Genomic DNA, 22,199 nt, shown 5'->3' on the forward strand with positions numbered 1-22,199 from the left:
TGGAGGACGGGGATGGAGTGTGGGGTGTGGGTGAGCTGGGTGGAGGCGGGGTATAGATTGGAGCTGGGGGCGGGGGGTTGTAGATGGGTGCTGGAGGTGGAGATGACGGAGGGTATGCGTTGTTGAGCGGGTATTTGGGTGGGGCCTCTGTGTTCTTCACTCTGGTGAAATTGATGCAACGGCCCTATAACAAAAGAGAACAAAGTGGAAAAGCACAGTTACTGATCGAGGCAATGGCATCGCAGCTGAGATACCTTCCTGTGTGCAAATCTGATGTCAGTTTAAGTACTCCTGGGCACACCGCTTTGTTCCCTCTCTTTCTCAGAGACAGATGTTATAAGAGCAAGTCCTGTGCCAAGCAACCAAGAGGTAAAACCCTAACAACAGCTTTTGTAGTGAAGGAGGATGCAATCCTCTCATACTCTTTTCTGACTCCAGGATCTTTAAACAGAGCATCAAGTACTTCAAGTCATACTGAAGCTGCGAGAGCTGGCAAGAGTTGTTCCTATTCTTCAGAGCTGGTGCCTGGGTCAGTGCATGACCCGTGGTCCCTGCCTCTACAGATGCCTCTTCCCAGACCTCAGTCTTAAATTTAAACCAGCATGAAATCTGGACTTTGCACCTTTGGATCCTCTCTCCCCTTCAAATACCTGGCTTTTGTCTCCTATTTCTAATCATTTACCAACCAGGCAAAAGGAAAGATTTGTTTAACTAAGACAGTTTCTTGCTCAGAACTTTTCCTGAAATACATCCATTCTTCATTAGGATGTCTTGATATTCTAGCGCTCTTGAGAAGCCAATAAACTGCTTTTCTCGCTCTTCGGTGCTAAGATACAGTTTGTTGTACATTTTTAAACAAAACCTTTGCCCTCCAAGCTGTTCTTTTCTTTCTCTCCTAAGTTCCACCTGTGAAAGATCCCACTGTAAATACTCAAATGTCAGAATCAGCACTATTGTATTATGGATTCATTCTTTTAGATATGAAATCACCCAAAAAGGCACTAGAGGATTTCTGAGTCCGTACTTTGTTTTTGGATTTGTGAGCGTGAGCTTATTTTCCGTTTTCTTCTTTCCTCTCCCAAAGTAAATGTTTTTCCTGGTGAAAAAATGCCAAATGGAGCATTGGAGCATTGAGCCCATGCAGGCTGGAGTAGATCAGCCACTTTGAATCCTCTGCACGGCTCTGTATCTTTTCCCTGCTGTACCCAGCCTATGGACAAATGCTCTGCAGAAGAGGGATCCAAAGTGAAGTAAGGAAGATGCTGGTAGAAAAGCAGAAAGGCGCTGGAGAAGGATTTGACAGGGATGAGAAGAAGCTGGTGTGGAAGGGGCTGACACATAAAGAGACACAGACAGCTCCTCTCCAAGAGCTCTGCCAATTATATCATCATGCTCTGTGGATATGAAGAAACATCTGTCTGAGCCTTAGCCGTTCAGCAGAGGAAAGTGGATTCCTCGCTGAAGCAATGAAGTATGCAGAGCAGCCCACAGCTGCAAGCAAAGGTTATTTAAGGAAAACAAAGATTTTACAGCGCCTTGAACTGCATCAAGTTCAAAATGAGAGCATCACCTCAGGGCTGCTCTGAGCACGGTGGCAGCTGAACCCCCTCTGCATGGCTCGGCCTGGCCTTCTGTCAGCAGGAAGAACCTCTGGCTTCAACGCAGGCTCTCCTCGAGGAATCAGACTCCGGGGCAGAGCAGAGACCCACGTAACGGTCATGAATACGCCCATGGTAATGCCCCTTCTTGAGGATTAATGCTCTCTCAGTTAAGGCTTGTCCTTACAGCACGACAACACAGAGGGGAAAAGGGAGGAGAGGCTTGACCACTGCTCCGTACACTGTGCTACCATTAGCATCTGTGCAGCAGGTACATATTCTCTATCCCTTGTGCAGGACAAAATGCCAATACAAAATGAAGTGCCAGAGTGGGCAATGCCCCTGACCAGAAACACTATGCTCCCTCCACAGCATCCCAGCATCTCCGGTGCTGGCCAAGAAGGGGGCACCATCTGATAGGCAGAGGAAAGCCTGAAATAAGCACACCGTTGTCTCATCTCAGAGCGTCCCTGGTTCTGTTTGCTCTTTGTGGGCTGGTGTCTCTGCTTTAATGTTGTTTTAATGCACTTTGCTGTGCTTTTAAGTAAATATTGTGGGGCAGGCCTGCTGAGTGAGTGGAAGTCTGAACCCAAGATTAACCAATTCTACTCAGACCCCCCCCCATGACTATGTTTTCCTTGTTCTAGTTCCACGTCTCCTGCAATGCAACTTCAGTAGTTTCAGACTATTACTTGCACTAGTTTTGTTTTCTTTATTTATGTTGAGAATAAAATAAACCCCAACAAAAAGCAGCAGTCCAGGAATCCCAGCCAGAGAACAAAAAGTTGTGATTGTTTTTGTGTGGAGAGATACTCTGTCTGGATGCTCCAGGGGTGAGGTTATGGTGCTGCTGATCCAAATGGAACTGAGCACCGCCCTAAGAGCATTCAAGAGGGTGCACTGAGGCTCAGAAATCTTTGGGGTTTGGGCCGGGGCAGGGCTTGAGGACTAAAAACCATCTAGTACTCATGGCAATGCTCAAGGCACTGTCCAAAATGGTAAGAGAGTACATCCTGTGCATCCTGTGGACTGGCAAAGATTTGACTTCTTGTTGACGAAAACTGGCTTGGATAGAACAGCAGTGCCATTATCATAAAAAAGGTGCTAGCAATTCATACCAACATATAGCTGCACTATGTTTACACTAGTTTTTGTAGTCAGCTATGATCTAGTGAGCCTGTGTCCATGAACTACTGCTTATACCCATGACTAATGATAACTCTTTTTCTCCAGTAATAGGGTTGCTTTGAAATTAGAGTTCTGTTTTCAAACATGATTAAATCTCCACTATCCTTGATAACAGTGCTTTAACATGGGCTTGTTGGACATGCTGTCTGGTTTGAACAAGTAGTCAGACTGCAGTCTGAGCATAAGCCACTCAGATGCAGACCAGAGAACAGACAGCACGGGAGTGCAGACACGAGAGCCAGACTTGACCCAGAGCTAGCACAGCATGTAGCTGTACTCATCAGATACCTCTTCCCCATTCCCTTGTGCATTACGCTGGTCTAACTTCAGAGTTCAAACGTTCTTCCCCTTAAAACAGGATAGAGTGCGCCTTCTTCTCAGCTCAAGCATGCCATTCCCTATCCCCTCCTATTTCCTTTGCTGTCTGGGTCAGCTGCTCTGCAGCGAATTGACAGTGACCCGTTTGGCAACACTTTCTACTACTGTGCAATGGGTAATTCTGCAGGGCATCCAACATGTGTGAAGGGCAGATACACAGTTGAGGCTTTCTCCTCCTTTCACGTGAACTGACAGACCAAGGGAGTTCTTGTGTTTCATTTCTTGACGTTTCTTTCATCCATGCATATGGGGGGGGGGAGAATGCCAGATAGGAGTTTTCAGTCCAGATGGACTGAGATGGACTTTGGCAGCTATACTGCCTCGGAGGAGATGGAGAAGCCAACATCTCCTAGAGGAGGAGAACTGTCAGATCGAATGACAAGGAGATATTCAGGAAACAAATTACTATGCCACTGCACATGAGAGGCAGAAAATGTTTTACTAGTGCTCTGGGTACAAATGCAAATCAGACCCAGGAGGAAGAGAGCTCCCAAAAAGCTGGATGTTAAACAGCTATCTTGTATCTAGGAATATGGTAACAGACACAAAAGTGCAGAGGTTGTGCTAGCCAGAGTTTGACCACAAACAAGTAATCCTAGAGCTCCAGAAGACCCAGCTTTCTCTGAAATGCATGGCAAGAGATGTGTTTTCCCACCTGCACTTACCAGACGGGGGCCCTGATTCACAGCTGGGCTTTGTACCATGCAATTGCAATAGAAAAATAAAACGCCAGCATCATCGACCTACTCCATGGTTCAGTGCTGTTTTATCTGGAAAACTGTCTGGATGAAGATCAAGTTGGCTGGCTAATCACCCATCCATTCAAGCTTTTACAGGGCTCTCCATTGCCAGCACAGTTCAGTTCATCCCACAGATAACAGAAGTTGACCAGAGCAATAACAGACCCTCTAAATAAATGGGCTCAAATGCCTTGTTCAGCCTTGGCATCTGGATGCAAAAGCAGAGTGAGTGTCTGAGGTACTACAAGTAAGAGGAGTGCAGGATCTCTCTACAATCAGTGGAAACATACAGACCTTCACATGACTGTGATTTTAGGAGGGTCTCAAAGGCCACCAGCTAGCAGCCCCTCTTGGCTATCCACCAAGGTTTATCACCTCATTTAGGTGTCCAAATTTAGATGGGGTGGATGTGGAAGATGGTGGCAGAACATCCAGGAGGCAGGAAATGAACCCATTTCCACTAAATGCTACTTTGGATCCTTAAACAGAAGTCACCTTTCATCCCAGGAGAAAAAACTCCTTAACCAGATTATACCACAGCTTTGAGAATAAGAGGAGCCAATTCTATCAGTCTTTGTAGCAGGGAGACAGTAGTTGGAGATATAGAATGTATGAACATAGGGAACAGGCTGATATTAAAAGGCTGCGGTGTTGAACGCCTTGGCTAGGTTTTATTTCCCTTTCTGCAGCCACAACGCTTCAGGGGGGAGAGTCACAGCTGTGCCTCAGAAGAGACAATTGAAGCAATATGGAGACATTATTAGATCTGAAATTTAGTGGAATCAGCAAAATCAGTGAGGGCAATTCACTCTCACGTTTTATGTTGTTTTTCTAGAGAGTACTGCTCGCAGGCATATGCATAATGAATTCTGCTTGGAGTTGCCTTGCTCTTTCACCTTCAACAGCTAATTATCTTAGGGATGAAGGCAGGCAGCACTGCTTTTAGGACAACAAAGCACTCAGCCGTGGGAGGCTCGTCTCCTCTGACCATGGGCCTCGCCCTGCGAGCTCTTTGCATGCAGAGTGCCGTAGGGTTGCACACTTGATCCAAGCTTTTCCTTTTGTTCTTCACATCTGGTTGATTGAGGAGAGCTGCCAGGGTTGAAAGAGAAGGGTGGGATGTGGGGTGAGGGGGACATTAGGCTACTGAGGTCATAGCACAGGGTGGCAGTTGTTGAGCATTCAAGAGAGCGAGCTGGAGCATTTGTGTCTTGGACACGGACGTGGCAAGCAGAGGCACAAAGAGCAGCAGATGCCTCAGCCAAGATGTGGCATTTCCTAGGAACTCCACAGCCTTGTCCAAGCCACTTCCCACATCCTCCTGCCTCTCTTTCTGCTTTTATCTGAGTCTGGAAACTAACTGGGAGAGGGACTGTCACTTAGAGCACAGTGCACAATGACCTGCACAGAGACATTGATAGGGATTCAGCACGTTGAATCCAGCTGCGGGGAGGATGGACCTTTCTCTTGGGACACTGCAGTATTTCTTTTTTCTCTAACCAGCTAGCTCTCTGGACCCCATCACAGCAGGACTCAAACTAGGAGGAAGCTTTTTTCTTTGTTTCATTTCAGCCCTGCTCTCTGTGGTTCCAGCTGTTCAGGGTGAGGCTCACAGACGGCACAGCGGAAAGGTAATTTAGGAAAGGGAAGTTGGTCCCAGAGCAGTGGCATGCCCTCCACGGTACTGAAAAGATATCTCTTTAACAGAGGAAGATGGAGCACATTTTTCTGAAGTGAAGATGAAAAATGTTTCTGTTTCTCTTGGTTTCCTATCAAGCTGGAATTAATACCTGGAAAAATATCAACATTTTAAGATCATAAAACACTGGGACTGGCTTCTGAGCTCCTGGGTTTAAAAAGAGGCACTGGAAAAGATATGATTCTTAATGTTGTTTTGTATGGGTCTTTAGTAATTCAAACTTTCCATAAACAATATCCTGGCTTACCCTGTTGTTATGAGAAAGAGGAGAGAGAAATAAAAAGAAATACGGAAATAAAGAAAAGAGAAAGAAAGAGAAAAAGGAAAAAAAAGAGAGAGAAAAAAAAGAAATGTAAAAATTAACTTGTGATTTAATACCTGATTCTGAATCAAGCATGCACAAAAACTTGTAGGAGATACTGGCCAAATGAATAACAGGCAAACATTAAATATATGTAAGAGTTACCACTAGTCTCTGCAAAGACATGATTTACTAAACTGTAGCTACTTCAAAAGCAAAGCACATACATGGATGTGAGAAACTAACACTAAATTCTCCAAGCCAAACGCTCCCTACCAAAGATCCCGGGTGCTTGATTTGAACTCAGTCCAGGCATGAAATTTCCGCAAACATCTGTGAGGGTGATGAGTGGGGAAGAGAAGGAGGAATACAGAGTGGAGAGTCACAGTGAATCTGATAGCAGCTCTGAGCCCCACAGGGAGACGAAGGCGGTAAACTGGCAGTTTGCCTGTCTGCAGCCTGCGAGAGCCAAGTGGCACAGACAGCTCATGCTGCCTCTCCTGTGGCTACAGAGAAAAATTGCCTATAGCCAACGTGGTGTGGATCCCCTCTTGTGGAAGTGGTCTTTGCATAGGGTACTTTACAAAACCTCTTTCCAAAAATGCATCCCTTTGTGCCTGGACAAAGGTGATACTGGGAAAAGGCCAGGGTGAGAATAATCAATATCGGCTTCTCACCAACTTTTTATCATTTGGGAACAGCATTGGTCGGGGAGCTCTTGGATTCCCAGGGGCTTTTGCTGTTCTGAACCCCTGTCAAGATAACCCCCAAAATACCAGGCGGCTTCTGCTATGTGGTAGGATTCTGCGAGCTTGAAATATCCCTGCTTGCACGACCTGAGCTGGCAGCGTGCTGCCTTTTAAATCACACAAGGGTGTCTGGAGACACTTTTAGGAAACTGTTAACTAGCTTCTGGGCTTTGTTAGCCAGCCTCTCTCAGTGAGATCAGTCTGTGTTGAGTATGCTTGGTAATGCCAGGAAACACTGCCTCCTGCAGCAAGCACGCTAATTATATGGCTACCTCTGTATCTGTTAGTCACTGAACAACTATTAAAACTGTCTCATTTCGTGATAAAACATCACTGCAACAAAACCATTCCCATCTGTGTCTCATTACTAAATACAGAGCCTAGAACTCAGCGTTGCTCATAAAACCTACCGTTCCCAAGGCATTCTTGCCACCTTGGCCACTCAATAAATAATAAATTGGAGGCTTGACCTATTTTCTCCCAAAATTAAGAGGAACTCTTCCATTGATAAGATTATCACTCCAACAGGGTTCTAATAACCTGGTCTCTTATTGCAGAGGCGTTGATAAGATTATCACTCCAACAGTCTAATAACCTGGTCTCTTATTGCAGAGGCAGCACTGAAAACTATGGACTGTTATGGTTTACCTTAAAAGACCTTGTGAAACATACTGCAGAGTGATAAAGTTTGGAGCAAGATCCAGAGTTTTCTGTCGGGTCTCAGTACTACACGCCATGCTAGATTTGACTTTCTAACTCCCAGGAACAGAGTGGTACAAAACAGTATTTCCTTCTGGAGCCAGTAAGGAGGTGGGATTTACCCCAAATGAGAATGATAAACACATTATCAAAACTAGTGACAAGTGATCTTACACATGGCCGCTGAACTCCAATTTTATCAGAGGCAGTTTCCTACACTGCAGACAAGCATCTGGTCTAAATTCAGAAGGAAAAAAGAAGCTGAAAAACTACCTTTCTTTGATGCCTTGATATGGTTTGGTCTATTCAGATGTTAAAGCAATGGTTTGTATTTGTATTTATATGATCCTGTTCTGTTCAAGCAAACCAAAAGCAGCATACATTCAAGAATAGAGGAAACTACTTTAAACACCATGAAGTATTGCAGTTTTTGTAGATCTTTCAAAGAATTTGAAATAAGTAAGAGCTTATTTAGAGTATCAGCTCAGTCATGTTGGCTTATGACTAAAGCTCACATGTACCTGTGTATATAGCACTGTGTATCTGAGGGCCCTACAGTACAAAGAGTGGTTCTGCCAATTCAACCTCCAGTTGAAATCTTGCTTATAAGCTTACTCATAACTTCTCGTCTGAGCCTGGCTCTTCAGACCTACCACAACCCAGATAATATCCATTGCTCTGCCAGCCTCTGGTTCTTGATAGTTGTAACTACATTATGCAGGACTGAACCAGCTGGGGAACCTACTGAAAAAACATTCAGAGCAAACTCCTACAAAAAGTGAAACAAGATGATACAGGCTTCTACCTTGCCAAATTCAAGCGTGGGAATGAGCTTAATAGCCTCAATCTTTGGCTCATGCCAGAGTTCAGGAGCGTGGCTCTTTCAGTGATGAGCGGGCATTTGTATGTCAGCAAACAGGCCTGATTACTTTTGCAGGAGCTAGTTTTGGCTTATTTATGCTGTGGGATGGGTGTCATTTCCAGGAAGATCTGGTCATTCTTCCCATTGTCTTTCTGGAAAGAGGTAGCTAGTCTTGGAGAAATGCTGAGTGACACATCAAAGACTGCCTCACACAGGACTGTAATCTTTCATCTGGAGGTTGAATAACAAAGTCTACAGTGTATGAGGAAAAGAGAGAAAAATTCAAATGAAAAATGAAACACATTCTTTTGGCAGTGATAACTGGAACAACTAATCAAGGGCAGTGGTAAACATCGCTCTAGAGGAAGAAAGAGCCTGCAGGACCTTGCAGCCTGCAGAAATTGGTGATCTGGGGAGGATCTCTCTGGATGCAATTTGCCTTTGGGCAAAGAAGACAGGGCATGGTTCAGGACAGGATCTTCCATGATGTGAACGCAGGAAGAACACAACTCAATAGCTGTTTTCACGTTACATGACTCAGGAAAATTACCCTGTGCAGGGCAGTGCTAATGGCTCAAGGAAACGGGAATTACTGTCCGCTGAACATTGTCCTACCAGTATTTAGTGAGAAATAATTCCCATCCCTGCAATCCCTGTTTGCTAGATTTGCCTCGGCTTCTAAGGCAGATCTCTGACCATCAATGTCAAAGGCATAACCTTGTAATTCTGTCTAGGGGAAATTTTGCCCTGGATCGAGATATGACTTGGACACTCCCTTTTATGAGCTGGCTACTCCCTGCTTCAGAAACAGAGGTCCGGCAGCTCAAGACCCAGCTCTGTGCTTTGTTTTTACAGTAACGAGCAGTCTGCTTTGCAGTAGTCCTGCAAGCTGATGAGCAGATCACTGGGTTTTTGGCTTTGGAGCTGTTAGTTCCAGGAAAAAGAGCTAATGTTTAAGTTAACTTTTCCATGGCTATTAATGGAAAACCACACAGCAATAGTATGTGCGGAAAGATTACAGTTTTGTTCTTAAGCTCTGCAGCCTATCAACAGGAACCTGCTAGGTTAGACTTAATGATAGGTTAAACAATAGCTCCTTATTAGCGCCTGTGCGTTTTTGAGTCTGCAGAAAGAAGAATCATCAAGCAAGTAGCAACACAGCAAGGTATTGGTGTGTGGGGGGTGACTTGGGAGTCCACACGACTGGTTTTATTCTCAGGTCTGAAAAGGGAACGTGGTCTAGTGTTTAAAGCAGGAGAATTTGAAATAATTTCTCCTGGTTTCTGTTCTTCGTTTCAGGAGGAGGTTTCTATTCATGACACTGTGAAACAGCATAGTGTAAAATTAGACAATTACCTTCAATCTGAATTTCCTCATCTCTAAAATAGACTCCTAATTAAAAGAAAGAGAGGACTCAGAGGACTTTCCACGGTGATAGATTTTGCTCATGTGCTTTGTGATATTCATAGTTAATTAGTAATACCTAGCCTTCCCCATATTACCATTCATCTTGGCTACTCTACAATGAAACAGATTTCATGACTTTCAGTGAACTCACTGGAGGTTTGTGTGGCAGAATTTGCTCCTCAGTATCCAATTATGAACAAATAATTACAGCTTTGGGGACGTTTTCATTGGATTTGTGCACTCCAAGCGAAGACCCAGGCTAACTGCTACATTCCTTCTGTATTTTTTGATATAGCTCTAACAATGCAGCCTTAAGTTAAAAACAGTATTCCTGTGTGCCAGCAATATTTAATGGGCTTTACAGTTCCTCATGAACCTGCCAATGGCTGACAACCAATCATTGGTGCTAACGTTGAAATAAATTGTCTTTGTGCTCCCCATGGTCTGTAAGTCGCTAGTGGTACGGGGTGGGATGTAGGCCATGATTTACCAAGTATAGGTGCCTACTGCTTGTAGGGACATACAGGAAGGGGGTCTTCATTACTGGTAGAGTCCTGCACTCCTCTTTGAAAGAGACAGGGCTTTGTGTAACCACTTGCCTTGGGCAAGGGGCGGCACACACAGCACAGTACCTGCAGGTTTCAGTGGGACACCAATTACAGCAGAGGTAAGAGGGAGAGCTGAAGCCCTGGCAACAGAACAGCATTACATAAAGCAGCACAAGGCCAGCTGGAGTTACACTAGCCACCCACACAGGATGGTTGCTGCCCTGCCATGCACCACTGTGTCTCTTTATGGCTCTTCTGAAATACCACTTACATGTTTGGAATTGGTATGTGTATTAACAAAAACAGATCAGGAAGCAGGGCCCTGCAGTTATTAGGACTTACACGTGTGATGCCAGGGACAGTTGACCAGAGAGGTGCGGCTCTAACACCACCAATGTTATGCTTCAACCTGTCTGTTTTGTGATACATTGATATGGCATGAGCCACTCTACCGACTGTCCCACTCCTAGATCCACTGTGCCTTTGCCTTCACAACTTCCATCCTAAATCTTCAATCTGATGCTGTTTGCTCTTTTTGCACTTTGTGCAGGATATTTGCCCAGGGAGCTGCAGGTATCACATTCTTTCACATCGAGGATGGGGGCCTGACCAGGGAGAGCCAAGGATTGAATTAAGCTGTAGTTTAAGTCATCCCTTTCTGTGCCTTGGACTACAGGTAAAGCATCTGCTGTCGGTGCTTTTGTTTCTGGGTGGCTTTGCAAGCCTACCAAATCCCTGAGGGCCCTCTGATAGCTGATGTAAGACCTAGGGTTCCCCTCACAAGTTCTCGGTGCAGATGGACCCAGACACAGTCCAAATTTTTCAGCTGGGGCTGCTGCTTATTTTTAGGAATTTATTGCACTCCCACAGGAAACAACGACCTTGCTTTCCCATAAGGATAAGGAGAATAAGTCCAGCCCACTGCTGGAAGCTGCAAGAGGAAAACACAACACAAATGCAACACCTACATTCATTCAGCAAGAAACATGCATGGGAGAGATGGGTTTTCTAGACATCTGTCACAAGGTGATTCTCTGTGCATCAAAATCCTATTCTTTCTGTTATAGGAGTTTCACTTCCTGTGTTTTTACTGATTTCTAAGAACCTAAACACCTACTGAACAAATTTGCAATGTTTTCTGTGAGAATTTACATACTTAGACACTCCTCTGCATCTTGTCTCCGGGGTTCTGCAATTCGACCCCCATAGCATAGCTTTATTATCATTGCACTGCTCCAGTAAGGGTTTTACTCCAATAGTTATTTCACTCACCCCACAGCTGCAGAACTACTCACTCCATACAGAGGAAAGTTTGAACTATGTTGTTCCATTGGCTTGTTTTGCCTTCTGCTCTTTAAAACAAACTAGGAACCCCTTTTGTTTCTCAGCTCATTATACTGAAGGCTGCCCTTTCCATAAGCCCCATGCAGGAATATCCTCCGAGCAGAGAGCCTGCCCAGTCCCTCACTGCTCTGGAAATCTCAAGTCAACACTTAAGTAGGGTAATTTCTTGCCTCAATTCAAATCACACTTTACAGTAAAGCTCAGCACTTGTGATTGTTTCAGTGGTGTACTAAAATCCAGACAAACCCTGTTTTGTATAGCTTCTCAGAGGAGCAAAATGCAGTTGTGTGCTTGGGGCTAGGGAGGATGGGAGGGGAAGAGGAACCGGAATGGAAACACAAGCACCTGCCTTTGCATCAAGAGGGGAGGTAGTACTGAGTTAGATGGAGAAACCCACATCACCATTTAAGTACTTGCACCTAGACATCTGTCCTCTGGCAAACAAAAACATATTCTGCAAGTTTTGCACAGTTAGACACACCTGACAGTCTAATTCCCTGTCCCACTAGTCCAGAAGAGTATTGCTCTAACCCAGCAAGAGTTTTGCACTCTCCCCCTCCTATAGCCTGGTCTCCTGAGGCAGTGCCTGCTCCGGGCTCTAACACACATGCAGGCACACATATATTCAGTTTTGGCTGGAACTCTGCCCTGCTCCTTCTTTGGAAGCTGCATGGGAGATGGGCTGAGGGAGAATGAACTAACAAGAAGAGTTGTTCCTTGTGGTTAAAGGAAGATTTGAACTACATCAACAGATTATTCCAGCTGGTGTTATAGAGCCACTGTTTAGCATTCAGATAAATTAGTACTGCCACATTGTCTCAGTGTTTCTCACTATATCTGTCTATACTTGTTCTTGCTCCTTGCCTCAAACAAGGCTGAGATTCTGGTTTTATTTTACACCTGTACAGCACCTGGCACAATGGGTTTGATTTAAGCTGATGCCTGGAGCATATGAATACACCACTATAATGAACAAGGAGCAAGGCCCCAGGCTATGTGGCAGCACTGACCCTCTCTTTTTAGTTTAGATTTAATTTCCTTCCATTTCAGCACTGTGTGGGCAGTGAGAGATGACTAGTTATTTCCCAGATAGGTCTTTGCAAGTACACAGCTTTCTCCACAAGACAGGGAAAGTCACGGAAAGGAGACTTCGTTTTCTGAGTGTTTGAATTTGCCAGAAATAAAAAGATACTCACATTCCTCAAATGGCACAGCAGCCAATGCTAATCTCCTCTGTGAAACACCCAATTATGTACAGCAGATTAAAGATTTTTCAGGTTTTTCAAAGCATAAGAACGGACAGAGAAGAAAGAAATTTTACTGTAACATGGTAACGATTCAGGCTGCTTTTTTCCTCTGCATTTTTTAGACACAATGATGACTGCCCACTCAGCTAGGAGCTCTCAGGGGGGGCTGTCCCACAAACTGAGAATCATGGTCTGCTGAAACAGGTAAACTCCTGGCACAGATGCCAAAGATGGTGTGTGGACAGACTTGGCAAAGTTAGCTCCCAGTTCCCACTGAGTTTCTTCTTGTAACACCTCAGCTTGCAAAAGAAAAATTAACTCTGGCACACCATGTAAGAAACATTGCTGGACTTGTACTTTAAACTATCTGAGCACCATACAGGTCTAAAATGTACAGACCTGAACCTCCAAACCCTGAATCTTCATGTTTACACCCATCTATATCTATATTTACCTATATAAACACAAAATGAAAATGCAATTAATGCAATAAAAATTTAAAATACAGTTTGCTCCCAGATTGAGATGTTCCTGGCGAAGTCTGAGCTTGAAACACATTTTAATAATCTCCCCATAAATTCCTGACAGAACGATGTTTATCAAGGAAATGCAACTGACACTTTGAAGAGACTAATTATTTGGATCCTGTGCTTAGTGAGTAATTTGCACAAATAAGCATTCCATTACTCCATGATAAAAGCGATAAAGTTTTTTAGCAAATATATATGTTTTTACATCACCCCTATCTGATGATGTTTCAAATGTAAAAATAACCTCATTAATGCTGACAAGAATGAGACACTAATATTTGGATCCTGTGCTTAGTGAGTAATTTGCACAAATAAGCATTCCATTACTCCATGATAAAAGCGATAAAAGTTTTTTAGCAAATATATATGTTTTTACATCACCCCTATCTGATGATGTTTCAAATGTAAAAATAACCTCATTAATGCTGACAAGAATGCAAACCTAGTCTCTCGAAAATGTGAGAAGACCACAGGAATCCCATGTGACTCTGACTTCCTTGCCTTATTGGAAACATCTGTGTCTGTTGGTAACCTCAAACCATTTCCAGGTTTAACTCCAAAAAAAAGTTTCACAACCTTTTTGTGCATCTCAGCCTCTCTGGGTGCACTTCAAAACAGGTCCTGAGCATCCCTCTCTTTTCCTTTTGCTTTGGGATAAAAGATGCATTTTTAAAAGCCTTCTGCAAACCAGACCAAAGTTCACCTCATGGTTTGTTCTTGCAAATGCAGACAGGCACGTGGCCAGTTGTTGCAGATATAACAACATGCTGATCAGGACCTGTTGCTGATACCAATCTGACCTTTCACAGAGCTATAGTGGTCAAAGCCAGGTAAGACTCTGGTTCAAGCTGCTGCCACACTATGGGCAGGCATCCTTTCTGGCAGTTCTCCTTGAAGGGGTCTCAGCTCCCTGTTGTCCAGAAACATCTAACCCTCTATCCAGCACTTACTAGTCAGTTATTTCTATAATTGTACCTTTTGCAGTGAAGAAACAGTCCTAGTACGAGGCATCTCAACCTTGATTAAAGGGTTCAGGGCATGAACAGACAAAAGGCAAAAAGAAGGGATTGTCTGAGGTCACACACACTGGAATCTTAAGCGTCAGTCCCCACATTATCCGCTACAGTGTATATAAATCGCAAATTTATTAGTCACTACCCTTGAACCAATGTCTTGTTTCAGACTAATGAGAACTTCAGGGCAGGGGACGTCTTTCTTGACAATTTGTATAGTACCTAGGAAGCTGCGTGGGTTACAGCAGATAAACAGTAACAATTAGTCAACACAGTGTTTGAAGCTAAATCCATGTTTCATTCTACGCAAGTGATCTTTTTGAACAGCTCAGCTAATGTGCTGGCAGTGGATAAAGTAACTGATTATAGCAAGGGATTGCTTATATATGAAAATGATGTAACCCTGGGATTAAGTCCCATTCCTTTTCAGGCTCCAAAGCAAACAGAGATGCCTTTCAGTTATTTTTCATCTGGCTTCACTTTTTTATGTTGACCAGTGGGTGAATTAAGGTGCCCATTCGACAACACCAAGACTCTGAAATCTGCTTCCTTCTTTTCTTCAGGAAAGAGAAGGAAGGAGGTACAAATTGCTTTCAAAACAGCTCCTCCTTGTATCTTTTAGGAATATCATACGGTCCGCAAATTTCAGGCTCCTCTTTACTAGCCATAAATTTTGCCTGCAAGGGTTTGAATATTTATCTAGCCTGAGAATGCACCATGTGTTGGGTTCTTAATCTGGTGGCTCTGTTTGAGGCTGCTGGTAACTGTAGGATGCTTTGCTAATCACTGGTTCTCTCATTCCCAGGGCACGTCCTTGCTGCAAAGACTGCTATGGCTGGCAGTTTGTACGTAGCTGGCAGCGTGGGCATGCTAGTTTGCTGCTAAGTAACTCTGAAGTATTTATTCAGCTTGTGTCGTGAAGTCTACACTGAGTGGCTGCACGGTATGATTGAAACTGAGCTAGTTAGTCTGAAACTCCTCTGGGTGACTGCCAGGTAGGCGAACCAGAGCACCCAGCCCAGCCTCTGTTGCCTAGCATTCCTGCAGAGGACCTGGGATAGGAGTGACGGGTGGCCTGGTCCCCTGTGGCACAGCAGATAGCATGCACCGCAGCACCCTGTGAAAGGATGGCATTGGGATGAAGTTAGGCAGTCAGGAAAAAGCTGGAAAACTGAAGCTGCCCTGCCTTGTGCAGCAATACCTCAAAGCCCTGCATCTGACTGCCTGAAGCTTCCTGTCTTCCGCGACTGGCCAGGATTGGTTTACACCAGTGCATCAGGGCTGAAGTTTCAAACCATCTGTGCCTCCGCTTTAAAGCCACACGACTGGCTTGGAGTTGTCAATACCAGCTCTGATGGGCCCCCTTTGCTGACAAGCTGGGTAGAGCAGTCCTTTACCTACGCTTCCCAGTAGAACAGGATCAAATCCAAATTTGCCAGTGGACAGCTATGAAAGTCCGCAGACTTGTGGCAGAAGATTTTGTAACCTGGTGAGGACCAAGTCTGTCCCTGCTGCGCCCCTGGTCCACGCTGCCTGGTCCAAAGGAGCTATTTGGAATCACATGGAGAGGCCACAGGAATTTATAGCTGAGCTCACCACTGCCAAAATGACTCTTCTAGCTCTACCCCGCTGGTTAATCTTTAGTGCTGGCAAACCCTACACCAGAAACACGTGGCTGGGGGAGCATCTAGGTGTCTGTGTGTAAATGTGCAGGGCTGCCTGGGTGTGAACATCCTCCACAGTGCTGTCCTTCAGCATCTCCTGCACTAGGAACATCTAAACCTGTTGGATACAGCCCGTTGGCCTCAGTCTGCATGTCAGGTCAAGGAGGTGATGTGCCATATCTCAGAGCACTGTGTCAAAAGACACCTTCCTCACACTAGCTGTCAACTGTCAGACATACCATATGCTTGGTGGTATTCCTGACATGTGACCAGGTGTATAAATGTGTCTGCTAAGTGACCCAGTGCACAGGCCATGCATCCATCACAAAAGTGGTCCTGTCTTTGGACAGCAAAGGGTTGAAATGCTGTTGCTGTGAGTGTTGTTGCAAGCCGGAGAGATGCCAAGAACTATGTCCCAGGTTGGATGAAGGAAATGATGAAGAGATTATTAAACTTATATTAATCAAACATCCACTTCAGAGGAAGGGCTGTGTTTATAAGTAATCCAGAGGCCCTCTCATTGTGATAAAATTGGTGAAAAGTCTCCAAGCAAATGGCAGGGATTGGATCCAAGCTCATCAAAACCAGCCCTGACTTCCCAGGCGGGGGATTCTGGCCACACAGCTGTTTGATGGGTAGAAATTTCCCATCATTTCAGTGCAACGCAATCTGGTCCTTTTCTTTTGCAACACTGTCCTACAGACACAGGTTTCATTTCAAAAAAGATTTTCTGTGAAATTGCTCCTTTTCCTTGATATTTTTTCTTGCAAGGAAAGCAAACTGTTCGCGCTGACTCACGACTATCTGCACTGAAGGCACTGACAGCTGCAGTCAACACTGGCAGATGTTTCCATGCTGCCATCCCCATCAATTCAGCACTGACCTTCCCACTGGATTTCCAATCACACCACCACACTAATGCATTTTACGAGATAATGTTTGATGTTTGCTGACCTGGGAGAAGCCACTAGCCTTAAGGTAGCCTGAATGATGCAGCCTTTGTATCCTAAGGTTTGGACATGCATTTAAATTTCTCTTAGAAGAACAGTGGCACAGAGAAGAATAGAGGGAGATTGGCAGGGATCAGATAGGGCTTAGAGTCTCCTTATTTTGTGAGGTGCAAATTTTGCAACAATTTTTGCAACCTTTTTGCTTTTCTTTTTGACTAATTTGTCTCCCAAGGCACAATTGTAGATTGTGGTAGTTCAGTTAACAGCAATATTGCCTCATTCCTTCCCAGTCCCTTGCACAGAAGCCTCTAAATGTTGTAAAGCCAACCTTCCTAACGCCCAGCTCTGGTAAAATCACTTTCTATGTCTACAAAGGAGAAAGTGAGGTATGACAGACTAAGCCCAGCATCCAAATCACGGGGAATGTCTGTAGCAAGATGGGAGATGACTCAGAAATCTCAAAGCTGAACCCAAGTGCTTGAAAGCTAGATTCTTCTCCCTACTTTAAATCTGAAATAGGGAAACAATCCCCACATTTTTGCTGAATAGGGGAGGGGAAAACCCTGCCTAATTCTGCCATTTCAGCTGTGTAAACTAATGAATGTCATTTTAGTGTTTTACAGTGAGTTTTCATATTTGTTTTGCCTGTACTGTTGGGAGTGACATCACCTGGCAGTTATGTCACTACTGTAAAGGAATAAACGTAAACTGCTCACTTAAGTCTGAAAGTGATTAAAAACATCAAGAGGGTTACACATGGTTATTCAAAAGACGACAAACACTCAGGCTCATAGTTTTGCTTATGCGAAGGAAAACAAATGTTCTAAGAGCAGTCTACCCTCACAGAGAGTCCGAGAAGCACTTCATATCTGCACAGGAAAGTGCCCAAACATTTGCAAGTCTTCCAGGAGTCAGCTGGAGAGAAACAGGTATTTTAGCAGCTATAAGCCTGGGTACATTTTCAGCCAGCTTCTCTTTCACACTAAATTATACTTGCACCCAAGTCAGAGATCCTTTATAGCACAGCAGAATCAAAAAGAGCTTAATCTACTTCGAGGCTGGATCACATAACACCTATATGGGCTAATTCTGCTATTGCTTATGCTGACAGGACACAGAACTGCATATCTGAGAGAGATATCACCACAAAGGGATGGAGCCTACTGTCAGATGCACTAATGTAAATTGCTGCTAACTGTATCGGCTTCAGTTAGACTGCTCTGGATTTTCCCCAGCATAAATGGAAGTGGCATCTTTCATGTAAATAATCCTAGCTTGTCAAGACAAAAAAATTATTTATAGAATAGGCGTTCTTCAAACCCTGATTTCTGTGGGAAAATTGCCAGGCGTTAGCAATCTGTACATTATGACCTTTTCTCCCAGAAATCAGTATCACACTCAGTGAATATATTTTAGCAAATCTTCCCCCTGAAGGAATAAAATATTAAACCTTTTTATTCACAAAAGTTCACTGGTCCTGCATTCAATGGAAAATCTTACAGGGAACCAAAAGTTACAGAACTATGATTCTCCACCAAAAAGTTACATTGTTGTTTCATGTGCAGTTGAGTTTCTTGAAGCCTTCACAATGCTACACAGTTACTTACACTTTGGGCCAAATATATTCCTGAAGCAACTCCAATCTCCCTTGTTGATTTATGTCAGAGGTGTGTAAACGACTGCACGAGACATTAATATAACTGACATTTTTCACCATGAGGTGAATATGGACAGAGCCTCAGAGAGATGTTGAATCTCCACCCTTGGATTGGGAACAGCCCTGGGCAACTAGGTGTAAATTGCAAGGAGTTAGGGCATGTCCTATGGCTACCGCAGGGATTTCAATTCACCCATGTTTTGTACCTTGAACACAGACTAAATTTGCAAAGCTCAGGTGCAGCTCTCGCTCTCCCTGCCCAGCTGCATGTCCCTGCGTGTCTGCTGGGTGCTTAGAGCTGAACACAACACATGAGTGTGTGTTGGCCACTTCAGTGCTCAGCTAGGTACCTGTAGAGATAGTTGGGGATAACTGTCCTGAAATGATTTAGGAAGCACTCAGACGTTTAATTCCACTGAAAAGGAAGAGATTAGTACCTTGGAGAGGAGAGGTAGCTCTATAGTATCCTGCTGTCATAGATAGTATCATTCCTGTAAAGTGACATTAGTCTATTTTCTTCAATGGCTTCTGTTTCCACCCACAAGCACACATTAATGTATAGAAATTTGCAGGTTTTGCTAGAAATATATGGGAACACTTCTCCCTCTCACACAACAGTCCAAACCTCATTCTGCAAACTTTGCTTTGTAGAAGTGCCCACAAAGTTTAAATTTATGTAGCAAAATATATATATATTTATGTGTATGTTCAGAATGTTATTCCAGAATGTAAGATTTTAATGAAAGAAAATAAGCACAAATATTCCTTACTATTCATTAGACTTAATTATGTAATTAATTGAAAGCAGCTATATTATCTAAGAGCAAGACTGTACTGGGTTCTTCGATGGCTATTTCTGTCACTGCACCTGGACAGTTTTCATACTTGAAACTGTATCAGTCAAACTGCATGAACTGCAGTTGCAAACAAAGCTGATAGACGTGACTGAATTTTTGTTTCTAAGCTATCATGAGTATCCGCCTTCAGTCCCACGTGTAAAGGCAGTCAGAAACTTTAGAGGAATTTTATTTTTCCCTAGCTGTAAAAAAATATTTTGAGGCACAGTACCTTGTCTCCTGGCTGTGGGCGCATCACAGATACACGGTCGTAACCTTTCCGCAGCAAGACCCAGAGAGCATCCAATTTCCCCTGCAATGAAATGAAACACGGTGTTATCTTCTGTGCAAGAACAAGTGCACTGTGCAAAGTGCAGTGCAGGGACAATGCAGCTTAGACCTACACATTTTTTACTTAATCATTTCCTGTGCTTATACAAGATGCTGAAGAGCAATGTTTTCTCTCACAGAAACTTGCTCCAAACTTGCTGCAAGTGCAAAGGAAGAGGCTTTCAGATGAGCGATAAGCAGGTATGTCTGACAGTCAACAGTACTCATGTGTCTAGCCTTTATGTATTCTTCTGAAAATCTCCAAAGGTAATAGGTGACTTAGATGCCTCCTGGGCTGAGAGAGAGTCCAATACATACTCAGCTCCTGACATCGCTGCTAGCAAAATGCTAAATCAATGCAGAAAGCGATCAGGTGAATTTATACGATGCATTTCCTAACTATTCTGCCTCCTCCTCTGGCTGGCTGAGTGGCTTGCCTCTAGCTCTAGGCAACCACTGTGACATACTAAAAATAATTTTGATTTATATCTCAAAACAATCTGCTGGGGAGAACTGACTGAAAAACTGTCTCTCCACGCAGCCAAGACAGCTGAGTCACAACTAGGTGCTGTGTAACGACCCACTTAATCTTTCATGTCAGTTACATGCTAGCAAGAGAGCATCAGGTTACTGGGTCTCACACAAGCTCCCCCATCGTACCCCATATGTCAGTTAATATTTGCATCTTTTCCAGGCAATAACACACATCTTTCAAAGTCCTCCATTACTACGAGCTCAGTGTCAGCTGCCCTACAGATGCCACCCTCAACACATTGCACTGGTTTTGACAAGCTGTTCACCTCACTGTGTGGTCTCACACCCAACAGCCCATACCCAAATGCACAACCTGTTCAGATGCACAAACCCAGACAAAGTTTTGCTGAAAACCCAACGTGTTGAAATCTCTTGTTGCCAGAAAGTTTGGCTGAGATGTGGGGTCAGACCCTCCCTGCCATTCCCGCAATCCTTCTCTGCAATGCAGACAAAGCGTTCATTCCTGATTGAAATTCAGCAGTGACACAAAATGCCAAGCCTGCAGTTATTTTCCAAATGAGCTGAACAAGGCCAGAAGGAGCAGCACAGGGCTCTGCAATGTAGAAATATCCACCAAATAATCTGCTCTGAAACATACATCTGCTGCTGAATGATTCCCTGCTATATCCCTGTTCTAATAAGCCAGGGTTTCACTTTCAAAATGGATTCAGCTTCCGGGAGATCTGCAGGAGGGTTTACACAAGTGCAGCACATTGGCTGGCTCCATGGAAGGCTACAGACATGTTACAAGCTGAAGATTAATTTATCAAACTCTCTTCACATTAACTTCATTTGACCCTTGGTCTGTTAAGTGCGCGATACCCAGAGACTTGTAAAACTTTCTTGAGAGGGTTAACAACAGACAGTATTTATTAAGCTTTCCATTAATATTGTTCCGAATGCTACAAATGCTATGATATTAGAGCAGGCACCATGAGTGAAACCCCTACCAGTAACAGTCAGTAAACTTTATTGTATCTGCAGAGATGGAGACAAGCTACTCTGAGAATGCACAAAGTTGTCCCTTGGTACAAAACTATTTCCTGTGGTCAAGAGTATCAAACCCAAAGACCTAGCTACCCCTGACTGGACTCAGAAACTCATGGATGATCACTACCTGTTTCCTGGAAATAAAGACTACAAAAATTTTATGATAGCAGAATTGCTTCATATAACTATCATGGGGCAAAATTAAGCAAATAGAAATGTAAGCTGAACATTGCAGTGGTGGTGGGAAAAGAGCAGGTAGCTTCATTAACAGTAAGGAAGCTTGCTTTCCTAAGAGCTTGGGTCTCATGGCTGATAGTAACCTTCAGTGTCTGTGAAGGTAAGACCTTCCTGCCAGCCTGGGTATTTATAAGGTCCTTCTGTGACCCTGGTTCTCTGATATCTAATTAAAGACTCAATGTACGCTCTTCCTTTCATGGGGACATAGGGTCTTTCTCCTCCCTTTTCAAAAAACCATTAGGGCCATAATCTGCTTTGAGACCTATATTCCTCAACCAGTGTGTTGAGCCAATGGTTCAAAGCTTATTTGGGAGTTGGAGGGATACATGGGTGGAGACAGACACACACACAGAATGACTGCATAGATCTTTTTTCCACAGAATACTTGGTGGGCTGGTTTTGGCTGGGGTGGAGTTAATTTTCTTCATAGTAGCTGGTATGGGGCTACGTTTTAGATTTCTGCTGAAAACAGTGTTGATAACACAGGGATGTTTTCGTTATTGCTGAGCAGTGCTGACACAGAGTCAAGGCCTTTTCTGCTTCTCACCCACCCCACCAGCGAGCAGGCTGGGGGGGGCACAAGAAGCTGGGAGGGGACACAGCCGGGACAGCTGACCCCAACTGGCCAAAGGGATATCCCACACCATATGGCGTCATGCTCAGCATATAAAGCTGGGGGAAGAAGAAGGAAGGGGGGG

General features: G+C 44.1%; 1 protein-coding gene across 1 annotated transcript in view; it reads right to left on the reverse strand.

Annotated features, from left to right (window-relative positions):
* ANTXR1 (anthrax toxin receptor 1) overlaps nt 1–22,199 on the reverse strand; it is a 107,156-nt gene that overhangs the window by 372 nt on the left and 84,585 nt on the right. The window contains exons 17-18 of the mRNA XM_009273801.1: nt 19,643–19,723; nt 9–184 (exon numbers count right to left, since the gene is read on the reverse strand). Of these exons, the coding sequence (XP_009272076.1) occupies nt 9–184; nt 19,643–19,723 (257 nt within the window). The remainder of the gene's footprint in view (nt 1–8; nt 185–19,642; nt 19,724–22,199) is intronic.

The sequence above is a fragment of the Aptenodytes forsteri genome, unplaced genomic scaffold (genome assembly GCF_000699145.1).
Source record: "Aptenodytes forsteri isolate BGI_AS27 unplaced genomic scaffold, ASM69914v1 Scaffold127, whole genome shotgun sequence".
Classification (NCBI taxonomy): domain Eukaryota; kingdom Metazoa; phylum Chordata; class Aves; order Sphenisciformes; family Spheniscidae; genus Aptenodytes; species Aptenodytes forsteri.